Raw genomic sequence first — 14,634 nt, 5'->3', positions numbered from 1 at the left:
TGGTGGCGCACGCCTGTAATCCCAGCTACTCGGGAGGCTGAGGCACAAGAATCGCTTGAACCCGGGAGGCTGAGGTTGCAGTGAGCTGAGATTGCACCACTGCACTCCAGCCTGGCAAACACAGCAAGACTCCACCTCAAAACAAAAACAAAAACACTCTAGATGGTGACGGTTGCACAATCTTGTAAATATCCCAAAAACCACTGCATTTTATGGTATGTGAATTATATCTCAATAAAGCTATTCTAGGCCAGGCACAGTGGCTCATGCCTATAATCCCAACACTTTGGGAGACCGAGATACATGGATCACTCAAGTCCAGGAGTTCAAGACCAGCCCGGGCAATATAGCAAGATCCCATCTCTACAAAAAATATAAAAATTAGCCGGGCATGGTGGTGTGTGCCTGTAGTCCCAGCTACTTGGGAGGCTACAGTGGGAGGATCGCCAGAGCCAGGGAGGCAGAGGTTGCAGTGAAAGGAGATTGTACGACTGCACTCCAGCCTGGGTGACAGATCAAGACCCTGTCTCAAAAAAATAAAAATAAAAAAACAGCTGTTCTATTTTTTTAATTACATTGTTTCCAGATGTTTGCTATTAAACGTGCTATTAAATGTGTTATTAATATAGGATCCTATTCATTACTAACTGCATATGATGATGATTATTATCAATAAAGAATAGTTCTGACTTTCACATTTTAGAGGGAAATTTAGCAGTATCTATCAAAAAATGTTTAAAGCACAATCCTTTTAACTCAGCTATTTTCCACTTTGGAATTTAGCCTAAATATATACTCACACCAATTTGCAAGGATATGTGGAAATGATCGTGCTCTGCGCCACTGTTTGCACTTTTGAAAAACTAGTATCAAACTAAGCATTTCTCAGCAGAGTAGAGTGGGAGCATGCGAATCAGAGCCCAGGGCGCCACTGACCCACTGTGTGAGTCTGGACATAGTGGATAAAGTACCTAAATCTCAGGCATAAAACTGGGTAACAGCACTACTTCATAGGACTGTAATGAGACTTAGACGACAAAACACATGTCAGTATTCAATAAATATTAACTGTTACAATCATTACTATTATCATCAGATGAGACATTTATTAAATGAATTATGGCCCATCCATGCAGTGGAATGCTATACAAATATTTAAAGAATGGGGGAGATTTATAAGAACTAATATGAAAAGAGTTTCTTTTCTTTCTTTCTTTTCGAGACAGGGTCTTGCTCTGTCACCCAAGCTGGAGTGCAGTGCCGCGATCACGGCTCATTGCAGCCTCAACCTTCTAGGCTCAAGTGATCCTCCTACCTCATACTCCTCAGTAGCTGGGATTACAGCAGCACGTCACCACACCCAGCTAAATTTTGTAGAGACGGGATTTCGCCACGTTGCCCAGGCTGGTCTCGAACTCCTGAGCTCAAGCGATCCTCTCGACTCAGGCCTCCTAAAGTGCTAGGACTACAGGCCTAAGCCCCTGCTCCTGGCATGAAAAGAGTTTCAAAATGTATCATTAAGTAAAAAAGGCCAATTGCTGAACAAGATCATAGAACAATCCCAATTATGTATTTAAAAGAGAAAATCTGACCGGGTGCTGTGGCTCACGCCTGTAATCCTAGCATTTTGGGAGGCCGAGGAGGGTGGATCACCTGAGGTCAGGAGTTCGAGACCAGCCTGGCCAACATGGTGAAACTCCATCTCTATTAAAAATACAAAAATTAGCTGGACATGGGGGTGCACGCCTGTAGTCCCAGCTACTCGGGGGGCTGAGGCAGGAGAATTGCTTGAACCAGGGAGGCAGAGGTTGCAGTGAGCCGAGATCATGCCACTGCACTCCAGCCTGGCAACAGAGCGAGACTCCGTCTGAAGAAAAAATAAATAAATAAATAATAAAAGAGAAAATCTGTATGTGTATATATATGCAATTGTATACACTTGCATGTATGTGTTTGTGTGTGTGTACACGCACATGTGTATATATGTTTATATGTGCATGGAAAGTTTCTCAAAGAATACCCAGAAACTGGGTGGTGGGATTGAAGAGATAGGGCAAGTTAACTTTTCACATTTTAACACTTCTTTTCCAATGAAGAAAGTTTTAATTTTAGAAATATAAAAAGAATAATGTTGAAAACAACTTGCTTACCAAAAGGTAGGGAAAAAAGAAGCACTCTGGTTACAGAAAGGGCATTGACAAAAGAAAGTTTCCACTGAATTCTAAAATTGGCAGCAGCCTGTACACATTAAAAGAAACAGTCTACTGTGAAAGAACAGAATTTAACTGAGGTTCTGGGTTATATACAATCCTATCAGAGATCTAGTAATTACTGACTTCTGAAAATATCCACCTTATCTGCACAGTAAAAGCACTAAGACTTTCATCTTCAGTTTCAAATATTGCTTTTTATTTTTAAAGTACTTAAAACCTATTGGATTTATACAGTATTGAACTGAAAGGCAATCGAAGTAATATAATTGAAATTTAAATTTCCATCACCTGGTGTTTCATTTTGATCATTTAATTTTTTTAACTGAGGATTAAAATAACACAAGAAATTTTAACATTTTAAAAATCTCCTCAAATTCTCACCATCACAACACAAAGCAATACCAATTAAAGATCAAAATTCCAACATGAAGCAACTTTTAGAAAAAAATTTCTAAAGCGCAAATCAAAATTATAGCAAGACTTTGCCTGCTAAAGAGATTTGAAACTCAAACAAGAACACTTCAGCTGAGATTGACTGAGGGGACAAAGTCTATAGGCAAAAGGGACCAAAAAACAAAAGGGGCCACTACTTTATGTCTGACCTTTCAGAAGTCACAACTTCTCAAATGCTGCCAGCAAAGAGCATCTTTTTCTTTTTTTTTTTTTTTTAAGACGGAGTCTCACTCTGTTGCCCAGGCTGGAGTGCAGTGGTGTGATCTCGGCTCACTACAAGCTCTGCCTCCTGGGTTCACGCCATTCTCCCACCTCAGCCTCCCGAGTAGCTCGGACTACAGGCGCCCGCCACAATGCCTAGCTAATTTTGTTTTTGTATTTTTAGCAGAGACGGGGTCTCACTGTGTTAGCCAGGATGGTATCGATCTCCTGACCTCGTGATCCATCCGCCTCGGCCTCCCAAAGTGCTGGGATTACAGGCATGAGCCACCGTGCCCGGCAAATGTTTAGTCATTTTAAAAAACAACTTGTCTATATGCTAAAATGCGAAAAAGAACATTAATCTCCTTGGAAGTGTCAGAATAATACTCAGATGTTACTAGAAGGCAAACTGCCTGAAAAATCTAGTTTATCTTAATAATCACATAAAACATTAAGAACATCACCATTCTAAGATTAATTCGTTACTAGAACTGTTTATCAAGGGAGATTGTGAATGTGCTCACTATTATCTTTAACAGGTGAGACAGTCCTCTCAATGAGGACTAAACTCAGTTGTAAAGTAAGGAAAGACGTCTATGATCCTTCTCCCACCAACATGCTGGAGATCCCTCTTCCAGAGTCTCCTCCCCACAATATCCCCAAATGGGAAGCAGATCCTGTAGAAAAAGAACTGGATTCAGGCTTACTGTGTGTGAGCCAAAGTAGTCAAGCGAGAGGGACCCCAGTGCCAGTGGGCCCTAGCACAGCTTCACACAATAAGTATCTCATACACTCTCCTAGTCCTGGTAGGTGAGCTGTCATTAATGACATAATAACACCCACATAATTCACCTGAATCCAGTCACTTCTCACCGTCTCCACTGCTATTCCCTAAGATCAAGGTCCATATGCTCTCAGCTGCCAGGTCTCTCCACATCTGCTGTTGACCCTCCCTTCATTGTCTACCCAGTGGTGTTTTTAAAACACATATCATAGCTTTCATCTGCTTAAAACCTTCCAAAGACCTCCCTGTCACATTTGGAAGAAAATCCAAACTCCTTCCCATGGCACACAGGCCCTGCCTGATAGGCCCCATTGCCCTCCAACCCCATCTACCCTTGGACAAAACTATAGCCCACATGGGCCTTCCTTCTGTCCTGTAGACAAGCCCAGCCCATTGCCATCTCAGTGGCATCTTTGCATTAGCTGCTCCCTCTACCCAGAACACTCTTCTCACTCAACTCACGTCACCTTTCACAATCTGAAATGATTTGCTTACTGTGCTGTCTGCTTCTATCACCACTAACTGCCCAGCTCCATGACAGCAGGAACACTTTGTAGGAACCTCTGTGCCCATACTGTCTGGCACAGCGCCTGGCACAATCACAGGAGCTCAAGAGTTGATGAATGGTTAGAATTCACAATTATTGGTCTGGCACGGTGGCTCACTCCCGTAATCCCAGCACTTTGGGAGGCAGAGGCAGGTGGATCACAAGGTCAGGAGTTTGAGACCAGCCTGGCCAATATGATGAAACCCCATCTCTACTAAAAATACAAAAATTAGCCGGGCGTGGTGGCAGATACCTGTAATCCCAGCTAGTTGGGAGGCTGAGACAGAAGAATAGCTTGAACCCAGGAGGCAGAGGTTGCAGTGAGCTGAGATTGTGCCACTGCACTCCAGCCTGGGTGACAGAGCAAGACTCTGTCTCAAAAAAAAAAAAAAAAAAAAAAAATTCACATTTTTTTTTAATCATTATGCATTTTTGCTCAACAAATAGATAGTGAAAGTGCAGCTACTATGTTTTAGGCAATTGTAGTTGTCTTTTAATAGGGTCCTAAATTAGAAAACAAAGTATTTGCAACTAATATCATAAAAAGAGCTAATTTCTTTTTTTTTCTTTTTTTTTTTTTTTTTGAGATGGAGTCTTGCTCTGTCACTCAGGCTGGAATGCAGTGGCGTGAGCTCAGCTCACTGCAACCTTAATATTATTTTTTATCTTCAAACTAAGAAAGTCATTGACAAAACCAGAAAAAGGTATAAATATCTCATTTTTAAAAGCAAGATGAATGACTCCTCAATAAATGTAAAGATGCAAAATCTTGCTCAAAATAAAACAAAACTACTGGATACCATTTTTCACTTTTCAGCATAGTAAAGATCAAATACTTTGTAGAGTATGCAGAAACATGCTCTCTCCTATATTGCTGGTGGAAGCATAAATTGATACAATACAATCTTTTTGGAGAGTAGTTTGGAATCATCTGTGAAAATTACAAGTGCATATCTCCTTTGACCCAATGATTTAACTCTCAGGAATGTATCCTATGGATATACCTGCATAAAAGAAGTAAAATATATATGCACAGGATAATCACTACAGCGTTTACTACAGACAAGAAACGACATAAATGTATAGTGACTATGGGCCATCTCTACAGTAGAATACTACGAAGCTGAAGAATCAGGGAGCTCTTGGACTCACATGGAATGATCTACATGACACATTGTTAGTTAAAAAGCAAGTTTCAGGACTGTGTATTACACTGTATTTCTGGCTTTTGTAAATATATATAATGTACTTACAAATATATAAAATGTCTCTGAAATGACAAACCAAAAACTAGTAACTTTGGTTACATCTAGGGAAAAGAACTGAATGGCTGGGAATGGAGAAAGGCTTAGTTTTGTAGCTTTTAGATTTTGAACCGTTTTTATATGATTATTAACCATCTAAAACAAATCAATTTCAAAGGATTATCCTCATACATAAAAAGTTCTAAAATATTGCTTTGGAAGACCTAAGATTTCTTCCAAACTTTAGATTGTGCACTCTGCCAAAATTTCGGAGGTTCATAAAAGTAAACCATACTCTTATCTTTATTCCTTTCGTACCATTAAGTACTTGATAAATAATTGTTCCTTGATTTTTTTATTGTTGTTTTGTTTTGAGACAGGGTCTCCCTGCTGCCTAGGCTGGAGTGCAGTTGCTGAATCATAGTTCACTGCAGCCTTCAACTCCTGGGCTCAGGTGATCCTCCCACCTCAGCCTCTGGAGTAGCTGGGACAACAGGCTGTTTCCTGATAGACCTTTTTCATTTTCTTTTCTTTTTTTTTTTTTTGAGACTCAGTCTCACTTTATCGCCCAGGCTGGAGTGCAGTAGCGTGATCTCGGCTTGCTGCAACCTCCGCCTCCCAGGTTCAAGCGATTCTCCCGCCTCAGCCTCCTGAGTAGCTGGGATTGCAGTCACCCACCACCATGCTCAGCTAATTTTTGTATTTTTACTAGAGACGGGGTTTCCCCATGTTGGTCTGTCTGGTCTTGAACTCCTGACCTCAGGTGATCCGCCTGCCTCGGCCTCCCAAAGTGCTGGAATTACAGGCGTGAGCCACCACACCTGGCCCCAAACAGCATTTTAAACTATGCAATAGAAGATATAGTTCTGGAAGGTTATATTTTGAAATGTTATATAAACAATAGATATTTATGGTGCCTGAATAGCAATTTTTGCGGTAGTGGAGAAATGACAACTCTGGCAAGTACTAAGAATTATTTCCTAGTATTTCAGCTGGGCACAGTGGCTCACACCTGTAATCCCAATACTTTGGGAGGCCAAGGTGGTAGGATTGCTTGAAGCCAGAAGTTCACGACAGGCCTGGGCAACATAGTAAGACCCCATATCGAACTCCTGACCTTGTGATCTGCCCACCTCGGCCTCCCAAAGTGCTGGGATTACAGGCGTGAGCCACCACGCCTGGCCTGTGAGACCCCATGTCTACAAAAAATGTTCTTAATTCACTGGGCATGGTAGCTCATGCCTGTGGTCCCAGCTACTCCAGAGGCTGAGGTGGGAAAATCACGTGACTCCAGGAGTTCCAGGCTGCAGTGGGCTTGATCGCACCACTGCACTCCGGCCTGGGTGACAGAGTGAGATCTCTTCTCAATCAATCAACAACAATACAAAATAAAAGATGTTTTAATAACAAATAGCATAAGAGAATTTACCTGCCTTCTAGGGCTTTTTATCTAATCCAGCTTAGGAGCCAGGATATGTTTATATGAAAATATAACCATCATGCTAAGAAGGATATCATAGATGCCAAATAAATAGTACAAATAAGCAATTCCTTAAGGAGTTCAGGAGGAAACATCACATCCACTAGGGTAATCAGTAAATGCTTCAAGAGAGGAATAGAATCTGAATTGGGCTTGATGAATAATCCAATTTCAGCAGGCTAGGCATTGCACAGTAAGGGACATTTGAGTGGCTCAGGAAGAAGTAAGCAGGCCAGGCTGGACAAATGAAGACTGCAAGTGGCAGAGGATACTGTTAACTCCTGGAAAGTCCACTTCATCAGTCCCTGATGCCTGTGCCCTTCCAACGCCCTGGATTAATTTTGACTCTTCCTGATATTTTCCAGAGTTGTCATTTCTCCTCCATTTCTCCACCACCACAAAGCCATCCAAGCTCTCATCCCCTCCCTCTGGGAAGATTTCCAACTCATCTTCCTGTGTACAATCTTCCCTCTCTCCAAAGCACAGAACACATGTACCACATGTACTACTTTATATGCATAACCCATTTACCCCAAACACAAAACTGGCTAATGGCTAGCCACTGCCTGCAAAATAAAATTATTCTCCCTGGAATTCAAGGCCTTCTATCATCTGCTCTCTATCCACCTCTCACTCCATCACTGGACTCAAGCTTCCATAAACATCATATACAAGTTTCTTGCCCATGATGTTCCTTTTATCTTAAAAAATCTCTTTTATTTTGTTCCCAGGCAGGGCACACATGGTTGTACAGGTTGCATTAACTAGAATTTATATAAATGACACTCCCTGGCCAGGCGCGGTGGCTAACGCCTGTAGTCCCAGCACTTTGGAAGGCCGACACGGGTGGATCACCTGAGGTCAGGAGTTCGAGACCAGTCTGACCAACATGGAGAAACCCCATCTCTACTAAAAATGCAAAAAATAAAATAAAATAAAATAAATGACACTCCCTGCTAGTTTGGGCAGTGCACAACCTCCGCAACCTTCCAACCATGGTTTGTTTCCATCCTCCACCACCCTGAAGGCCTTCTCTGAACAACGGAACTCTCAGAGATCAATTGTGCCTCTGATTCCTACACCACCAACTTGACACCAACTTTTCTTTACAACAGAAAGTTACAATATTTGGAACACCAGCAGTGCCTTGAACATAACAGATATTCAAAAGATGTTTGCAAATTATGATGGAGTAAGTCAAGATCGGCAGGTTGTCATCAAACTGTAAAGAGCCTTGAAGGCAAAGAAAGAAGTTTTGGCTTTATTTGGCAGATACAAAATATGGTCAAATAACGAGAATGATGTTTTAGAAAGACTAATTTCAGCAACCACAAGCAAGCAGGGTTTTAACGACTATACTTAAAGTGACAGGTTAAGGGCCCTCTCTGTTGAAGGGCAGAGGGGAGCTTCCTCTGTAATGAGCAGCATCCTCATTCGGCCATCCTGCAGTTTATCTGTTTGGGATTGCAGATATTGGTTTTCATATACCTACACTCAGAGAGTGAAGCTAAAACTGGGCCATTAAGCTAAGAAAAACATGCTTTTGCCTGAAATATCTAAGTATCTAGGAAACAGCTCTGACTTGAATAATTATACACATACATAAAATACATATACACAAATAAGCATTACTTTTCTCCCTTCACTTCTTTTGCAGTCTCCCTCTTTTCCATCTCTGTCTTCCCTTTTTTGTTTCTTGTGTTTCTCTCCCTAAAATTACTATGCATTTCTCTCATTTCTTTACAAATGCTTTACATTAATGATCTCCATATGGCCCTTTCCCTCTCCCAAAACACCCTCCCTCCCCCTAAGATTATATTTGAGGTATTTTACTGGTTTTGCTCATATACTGGTTCAGTCAACTCCCTCATTATCTGCACTAATAATAATTCAATTCTCCTGTTTCCTTTGCTAATGTAGCTCAAACCTTCACTAACCTTAGAATTCTACAGTTACTGGAGAATCAAAATTCCAAGTCCATTTTCCTAAAGCCCTCCTTAAAAAAAAAAAGGCATTTATGTATTTAGGTAAATAAATTAATTTCATTGTATTGTTGGAGAACCAAATAAGTAACTCTTATCTGTAAATTCAAAACTGTTAGAACCTAATTCACTAAACAAAATGAGTTTCCTAATGAATTTCCTTTCAAAGCATGTATCTTCGATTTCAAGCCAAGAAGAAATAATAGACTCCGTGGCACTAGACAATTTTACTTACTTCTTAGATTTGTATAAAAATCCTTACTCCCTACAGGAAGAATATTATGTAGAAGAAATCCACTGCAATAGCAAGGCCGCCGTTCCGAACATGTACATGCCTATCAGTAAAACATGACAGAGCACAACCTTAAATTTAAAAAATGAATGGAAGGAGGATTTTAAGACAGTGTCAAACAGATAAACTATAATACGCAGTTTGGGTTTTGTGCCCCAAAAGGCTGTCTTCTTTGAAAGTCCACCCTTAGTCTGCTTATTCCTCCCACTGAATATGCTCACTTGTACTAAAAACAGGAAAGTGCTATCACCACTTCAAGGTAAGACAGTCTAAGAAAAGACTGCAATATTTTCCCATTCATCCTAGTAAAGTGGAAAAAAAAATTTACCCAAATACTGTTTTCTGGATTTAGGACAGTTTAGATTTTTCTCTGTTCTCAAGGTAATGGTTTTTTCCCCTCCCATACCATAGACCCTCTGAAAGTCGCAGTGTGAATCTTTGCTACCAAACGGTGGACAAGAGGTTTGCTAACTCCATACTTTGTAGGAAAAGGGGGAAGAAAAGGGCACAGACATCCATTATTTAGAGTCTATCAGTAAATTAACCTGCTTTATAATATAACGATTCCATTACAGCACATAGTATGCCGGGGGCAGAGTGTATAGAATGTGTGGAGAGTGCACATTTCACCATTAACAAGAATCCATCTTTCCAAACACTGCCAAAAATTGGCAAATAATTCAAACTGCGCTTAGTTCAAGGCTTAATTGTTGAACCCTAACAATAAAAGTTCACAAAAATGTAATTAGCAGGTTGCTCTCTGCGCAAAAGTAAACTACAAAGAGGGGACATTTGTCTATCTCTACACGCCCCTCCCCATGCCTGAGGATTTCGCCCTCAAGAGGTGCGTCTAGTGTAAGGGCCAGACCCCGCTGGTGCCCCGGACAACGGGGTGGGAGTGGGGACCGACCGGTCCCGTAGTTGGCCGCGCCTAGGGCCTCGCTGGGCCGCGCACCCCGCTGGCTCGGTCGCCCGGAGGCGGACAGGACGGAGACGGGACGTATGGACGGGACGGACAGACGCGACAGGACGGACGGGACGGGCAGAGAAGCAGTGCGTCCTACCCGGAGGGCTCCCTCCCAGGGCCGGCGGAGTACCTGCTCCGGTCATCCAGGCTGCGGTTGTCGGCGGCTGCGTTGCGCCAGTCGGGCAACGTGCTGGCGCACAGCACCACCATGGACACGATCACGAACACCACCGACACGCTAGCCAGGATCTGCGCGGCCAGCGACGACGTGGGCTCCTCGAAGGTCCGCCGCATGCGCTCCAGCCAGCGCCTGGAGGGAGCCGCCTCGGCCCCGCCGGGGCGCGCCTCGTCGCGGCCCAGCACGCCCGGCTCGTCGGCCGAGTAGAAGGTGTAGGTGTCGGACATGCGGTCGTCGAGGCGGCGCTGGCAGCAGTACTCGAGGTGCGCGCCCTCCAGGCCCCAGTAGATCATCTCGTTGTAGAAGGAGAGCTCGCACATCCGCGGCGCGAAGCGCAGCTTGCCGTGGCCGCGCACGTAGAGCAGGATGAAGCCGAAGGCCTCTGAGTGCCGGTCGAAGAAGTACTCGTTGCGCTCGCGGTCGTAGTCGTCGCACACCTCGAGCACGTCGCGCTCGGAGCGGCAGCCGTGCAGCCGGCTCACGCGGCGCAGCGGGAAGTCCTTCAGCAGCTCCCGGGACAGTGAATACCGGGCGCCGCCCACGTTCAGCACCACCGAGGCCGCCCCGCTGCGCCCGAAGGTCATGGCTGGCCGCCCGGGGGACTTTCGGCCCGAGGGCCCCGCTGCAGCCCCCCACCCCAAGCCGCCACGCGGGGCCTGCCTGCCCGTGGCTGACGGGGGAGCGCGCCGTCGGGGCCCGCGCTCCCTCGGGGCTCCGCTCCTGCCCTCCGCTGGCCCGGGGGTCCCTGGGCTCGAGTATCTCCGGCGCTGCTAGCAGCGCGCCCTCCGCCCGGCGGTACCTGCGGGTGGCCGGGGAGTCCTCGCCGGCGCCAGCGCTGCGCCCCACCGGCTGGGAACGCGGCTGTGTCCGCGCCGCCGACCCTCGCGCCCGAGGGCTGCGCACACCGAGGCCGCGGTGCCCTCTCCCAGGCCGCGGCGCCGACCCCCTGAGGGGTGCGGGCGCCGAATGGAGGCGCCGGGGTGGAATAGCTCCCCGTCTCCGGCGCTCCCTGCGGCCGCTGATCCGGCGGCCGCCCCGCCGCCGTCCAGAGCCGAGAGGCAAAGTGAGCGGGTTCGGAGGCGGCGAGGAGCCGGCTCGCGGCGGCGGGGGCGGGGCCTCTGTGCAGTCCTCCTCCTCGCCCGCCGGCTCCGCGCGCGCCGCTCACCTCCCTCCGCGCCGCCCTCCGCTTCCCGCCCGCGCCCGCACCTCCCCGGCTTGCTCGGGCTGGGATTCCCGGGCGCCCCGCCCTGGACCTCGGGCTCCCCGCCTCGTGACACCGTCCTCCCCCTCCGCTCCCGCCCTTAGTGGCGGGGAGGGGTCCGCAGGGCGGGGGAGCGGGGAGCCCAGCGGCCGGGATGCCTGCTCCCGCGTCCTGCCCTGGACCATCGGGATGACTTGGGCAGTCCCCAGGGCCCCTTTTAACAGCCCTGGTTCAAAGCCCAGTGTGGACTCGGGTGCGGGGACAGACGGCGTTTGGAGAGCTTTTTCCAGAAACTGTCCGGAGCCCAGCTCGGGTTCTGACATCGCCCCTAAGGATTTCTCAGGGAAAGCATCCCAGCCACGGCTTTTCCTGCCGACTTTGCTCTTCCTACCGCCGCGCGGGGCGACCCACGTACCGCGTGCTCCGAGGGCGGCTACACGCCCCATCCCCCAGCCTCGGTGCCGCCTGCCAGCCCGCGGAGGGAAGCGGTACCCGACCCGGCCCCGGCCCCCACGTTCTGGGGCGCGAGTCCTGAGAAGGCGCCTAACGTGTAGCGCGCCTGGACCCTCTCGAGATGCTGCCCTTAGAGTGGGATGAAAGTCTGGGGAGGAACGCCTTGTCACCGGCAAAAACAGCCTTTCTCTTGGTCATCGTCTGCATCCTCCTTTTCAAAATATCTTGATTTCCCCCGCGCACCCCTGACCCGGCTGCAGCACTGGCCCTCCGAGCGGGAAGAGCCCCGTGAAGGCTCCGCTGAGCGATCTACCCCGCGCTCTTGTCCGTGCCCAGAGAGCGGGTTCCACTTGGCAGGGATTATTCTAAACTGCTACCAGCAATTCATTCACCTGACACCCGACACCGGCAGCCCAGCCCGCCGGAGGCGAGACAGGTGAGTTGTAAGGCGAACCGTGTTAGATGCAAAACAAATACTAGAAGAAAAAAATAAGGGTGGGGTAGGGTGAGATGCGGTCATCTGACCACAGGGTAACCTGGCTGGTTAAAGGGAAGAGTTTTTCATTGCCCTCTACTTTTCATAATTTTGTAGGATTGTCCGGTGCCCGCTAGAGGTCACCAAACGGAGTCCTTTTGCGCTGGTTCTTAAGTGGATTCCTAGTGAAAAGGCAGACAACTGAAAATGTGAGTGCTGTCTTTAAAGTAAAATCACTCTCGGTGGCTTCTTAAAGAATGAAAATCTCTGTGAGTTGTTTATCCCCAGACTTGGATAATTTATCTTAAGAGCACTAAATGTGATTAAAAGCTCAAAAACAGGAGTTATTTGCTACTTTAGTATCTACTAAATAGTTTGCTATTCAGTATCTGTTTTGCTATTTAGTGTCTACTAGGTAGATACTGCTACTTTGCTGTTTAGTATCTACTAAGTAGATATTAAACAAGAAAAATATCCGTAAGAAAGTGAGTTTCAAGACAGAATTGGAGGTGCTGATGGCCATGAGTTGGCACAGAGAAAGGGCAAAACATTCCTAGTAGCAAAATCTCGAATGTGGAGGTTTAAAGTCTGTGAAGAAGTATAATGCACTTGCCCACTGAAACAATGGGGATCTCAACTGCAGCATTTAAATTGGATCCCATAAGCAATGGAATCCCTGGAGGTTTCCATAGCAGAAATGGCTTGATGAAAGCTTTATTTCAGGAAGATGCCTTTGCGCTTTGGGTCATTCTAAGGAGAAGGTCATTTCACAACCCAGGAATGGGATCCCCAACCCCATGTCTGCGAAGATGAAGAAGGGTCTGTTCTGAGAAACGCTGAGACCAAGAACTTTGCAGGTCTTGAAGATGGGTTTGTTGTAGGACGTGAGGATGGGGAAAAGTTTGCAGATGTGAGCCAGAGATGAGCCTGGCTTGATACCAAGAGCCAGTTCATCAGGAAGCCGTTAAAAAATACTTTCTAGAGGCATCACAAGCAATAGAAGACAGAACTATAGTGCCGATTGTTTGTTCTAACATTATTATAGGGTTTATTTCCTGTGTTCTCTCCGTAGAATCCCTCTACTGTCTGTTGATTGAACCAGTTGAAGAAATATCTCATTTTAAATTACATTTGAGCTTAGAAAACAAATTAATTTGATGACAATACAATGTGTGCCTCCTAGGTATATTTTCATAAGATTTCTTAGAGAGATAGGCTTAAATCATTTCATTTGTTTCAAGAGTAATATTTTTATTTGATTTTAATATCATCAACCACTGCTGCAGCAGCAATACCCAAATCGTTTTCTTAAACAAAGAAAACAGTGATGCAGAAATGATAGGCTTGTCTCAATATAATCTGGTTTAGAGAGCATTCTTAAAGCCAGTTCTATTCTTTGTACTTTGAGAAGATGATGTTGAGAAGTATTACATCCAGATTCTCTCCTAGACTCGGGATGGTATTTAGGGTCTTCATATCTAAATCTTTAGAATGCATTACAATTTAAAGGTAGAATTTTAGAGTTTGAAAGAACCTAGAGGGTTTCTAGTTTCAGAACCTAGAAAAAAAAAAAAGCAAATTACTCCCATTTTTTTCTCCCCTCCGAAGTTACAAAGCTTCAGAGATGTGGCTGTAACTAGCCCAAGCATTCCCAGCAGCAGCATCCTGGCAGAGGCTAGAATCAGGTTTTCTCATGTGAAACTCTGCTCACTCTGTTTCCAGGGCCTGGATTGCTGCCACAACCTTCTACCTCATCTCTTTGCACTCCAGTTCTTTCCTATCTCTATGAATTCTGAATAAGGCCACCACAGAGCTCTTCCTTCCATCCATTTTCATCAGGGCATTCCCAAGTTCAAAAACCTGAAAGGTGGCTGGGTGTGGTGGCTCATGCCTGTAATCTCAGCACTTTGGAAGGCCGAGGCAGGCAGATCACCCAAGTTCAGGAGTTCGAGACCAGCTTGGCCAACATGGTGAAACCCGTTTCTACTAAAAATTCAAAAAATTAGCCAGGCATGGTGGTGCACACCTGTAATCCCAGCTATTGGGGAGGCTGAGGCAGGAGACTCGCTTGAAGCTGGGAGGCAGAGGTTGCAGTGAGCCGAGATTGTGCCATTGGACTCCAGCCTGGGCTACAAGAGCAAAACTCCTCTTGAAACTAGAGGTT

The 14,634-nt window shown here is 45.9% G+C and overlaps 2 protein-coding genes across 5 annotated transcripts in view; one reads left to right on the top strand and one right to left on the bottom strand.

The window, feature by feature from the left end:
* Window positions 1–11,406, bottom strand: part of KCNG3 (potassium voltage-gated channel modifier subfamily G member 3) — a 111,686-nt gene extending 100,280 nt beyond the window's left edge. Inside the window, exon 1 of one of the 3 annotated variants that reach the window (XM_031008067.3) lies at window positions 10,261–11,406. In XM_031008067.3, coding sequence (XP_030863927.1) covers window positions 10,261–10,925 — 665 coding nt within the window. In that variant the 5' untranslated portion in view covers window positions 10,926–11,406. The remainder of the gene's footprint in view (window positions 1–10,260) is intronic. The other 2 variants (XM_019020742.4, XM_063695918.1) reach the window with 2 other exon arrangements.
* A 763-nt stretch (window positions 11,407–12,169) lies between these two features.
* MTA3 (metastasis associated 1 family member 3) overlaps window positions 12,170–14,634 on the top strand; it is a 262,022-nt gene continuing 259,557 nt past the window's right edge. The window contains exons 1-2 of one of the 2 annotated variants that reach the window (XM_063695917.1): window positions 12,170–12,431; window positions 12,588–12,679. The gene's annotated coding sequence lies outside the window, so the exon portion shown is untranslated. The remainder of the gene's footprint in view (window positions 12,432–12,587; window positions 12,680–14,634) is intronic. The other variant, XM_055377786.2, reaches the window with a different exon arrangement.

Source organism: Gorilla gorilla, chromosome 12, assembly GCF_029281585.2.
Source record: "Gorilla gorilla gorilla isolate KB3781 chromosome 12, NHGRI_mGorGor1-v2.1_pri, whole genome shotgun sequence".
Taxonomy (NCBI): Eukaryota; Metazoa; Chordata; class Mammalia; order Primates; family Hominidae; genus Gorilla; species Gorilla gorilla.
The sequence above is the reverse complement of the archived record's forward strand: the minus strand, read 5'-3'. Positions and strand labels throughout refer to the sequence as shown.